The sequence below is a fragment of the Ursus maritimus genome, unplaced genomic scaffold, assembly GCF_017311325.1.
Source record: "Ursus maritimus isolate PB19 unplaced genomic scaffold, ASM1731132v1 scaffold_1, whole genome shotgun sequence".
Taxonomy (NCBI): domain Eukaryota; kingdom Metazoa; phylum Chordata; class Mammalia; order Carnivora; family Ursidae; genus Ursus; species Ursus maritimus.
Window position 1 is genome coordinate 102,626,762 of NW_024423343.1, and position 1,765 is coordinate 102,628,526.

At 50.6% G+C, this 1,765-nt stretch overlaps 1 protein-coding gene across 2 annotated transcripts in view; it reads left to right on the forward strand.

Moving 5' to 3' along the window:
* The first annotated feature begins 200 nt into the window (after positions 1-200).
* Positions 201-1,765, forward strand: part of CNTNAP5 (contactin associated protein family member 5) — a 772,957-nt gene continuing 771,392 nt past the window's right edge. For both annotated transcript variants that reach the window (XM_040619104.1, XM_008686098.2), the window contains exon 1: positions 201-305. In XM_040619104.1, the coding sequence (XP_040475038.1) occupies positions 224-305 (82 nt within the window). In that variant the 5' untranslated portion in view covers positions 201-223. The remainder of the gene's footprint in view (positions 306-1,765) is intronic.

The window sequence follows — 1,765 nt, forward strand, 5'->3', positions numbered from 1 at the left end:
GACCGTAGCTTCAGCCGCAGCTCAGAGGCAGAACCCGCTACGCTTTCGGTGGAGCGTCTGGACACGGGATGGAGTGAAGCCGCGAGTGCCTCTCTTAGGGGGGGTGGGAGGGGGTCAGGCGGTGCCGAGGAGAGAGGGAGAGAGAGAGAGAACAGAAGAAGAAGCCGCGGCTGGCGCCTGCGAATTTGGGATTCGATTGGGAGGGACCGCTTACTCGGGGGAAATGGATTCTGTACCAAGGCTGACCAGCGTTTTCACTTTGCTGTTCTCCGGCTTGTGGCATTTAGGATTAACAGCGACAAATTGTGAGTACCAGGAGCTGGGGGCGGGTAGGTGAGGTGGGAAACGCTAGCGTTGGGGAGAGACACTCAACTGTCCAGGCATGTTCAATTGTCTGCTCTGAGCAGAGGAGACGGGGGGAAATGCTGATTGGTGTGGTTCTATCACTCAAACCATCCCAAAAGTTAGCAGAGCTCGGATGAGCCAGCCCCACTGAATTTCCTGCCCTTCTCCCCGAATCGCAAAGTTCAGGGGAGAAAGGAAGGTTCTCCTCCCTGAGCCTCATGCCAGGTCCGCGTTCTATGCCCGCCTGGTCTCAGCCGGAGCGTTTCTGGAGAAGGGCCCCGGGTTCAGATTGTATGCACTGAGGGCTTCCAGAGAGAGATGCTACCAGCCACCGCACTCGGTGACAGTGGCTCATCTCTGAATGCAGCTGCCTGGGATTTGCAACATACCCAGTACCTCACTAGACATGGCTTTCAGCTCTCGCCTAGGCAGAAGGCTCCAGTTGGGGTATCTTGCAACCAATAGGCATTGCTTTAATAGGATTGGGAGTTTTGGCCTAAGAGTCATGGCCCAATGTAGTCAAACCACAAGATCAATGGCTGCCCCTGTTACAGAAGGAAGAGCTTTGATGCACACTCCACCCCCAAAATCTTTGTGCCAAAGAACACATAATGAGTATGCACTAAGTGTACGCTCTGTCGTCCAAGCTCTAACCTCAGCAAGTGCAGGGCATTTAATTTAATAGGCAGGAAGGCTGGACACCTGGGGATCCGCCACCTGCACTGTGTATTTAAAGAACCCAGTTCGTCAAAGTTGAATAAATCGCTAGAGCCATCAGAGGTTCAAGCTCAATTGCTCAGCTGCCTCTCTAGGCAGAGAGAGGGAAGTTTTTTCCAGCTTGGAAACTCCTAAATGAGAAGGAACGCAATTAAGCCATCTGTGTTGTTTCCAAAGATGGTTTATCAAGGTTCCTTGAGTTTCTGGGCTTGCTCCTCTGTCTGCTAACCCCGCCAGGAACCTCAGAAATGCCTAACTGTACTGGAACATAACACCGCTCTTAGAGAAAGATAGGAAGACTACTTAGTACTTGTGAGTTGCCCTACTTCACTCTCCACCCTCTTAGGTTCAAGAGAACCTTGAGTAAGAGATACTCAACCCAGAGTTGCACCTCAAAGGAAGACAATTAGACGAATGTTGTTTAGTGAAAATGGTCCAAAGCAGAGCCGGTGTTTCTGTGACTGGAAGTTTTGGAGGTTCAGAATCTATAGTTAGTGGTAATGCCTTATAAAAATTTTATTAAAGTTTCTACTCTGAAGGAGCGCTGGAGAGGTCAACCTCTCAAAAAGGGAGGAGCCACAGGGACTTAGTGTAGAAATCGTTTCAGAGAATAGGTAGGAAAAGGTTAGAATCTGATGTTTCTTGTCTCTTCCTCCTCCTTTTGTCTCCTCCCTCCTCCTCCTCCTCCTCCTCCTCCTCCTCC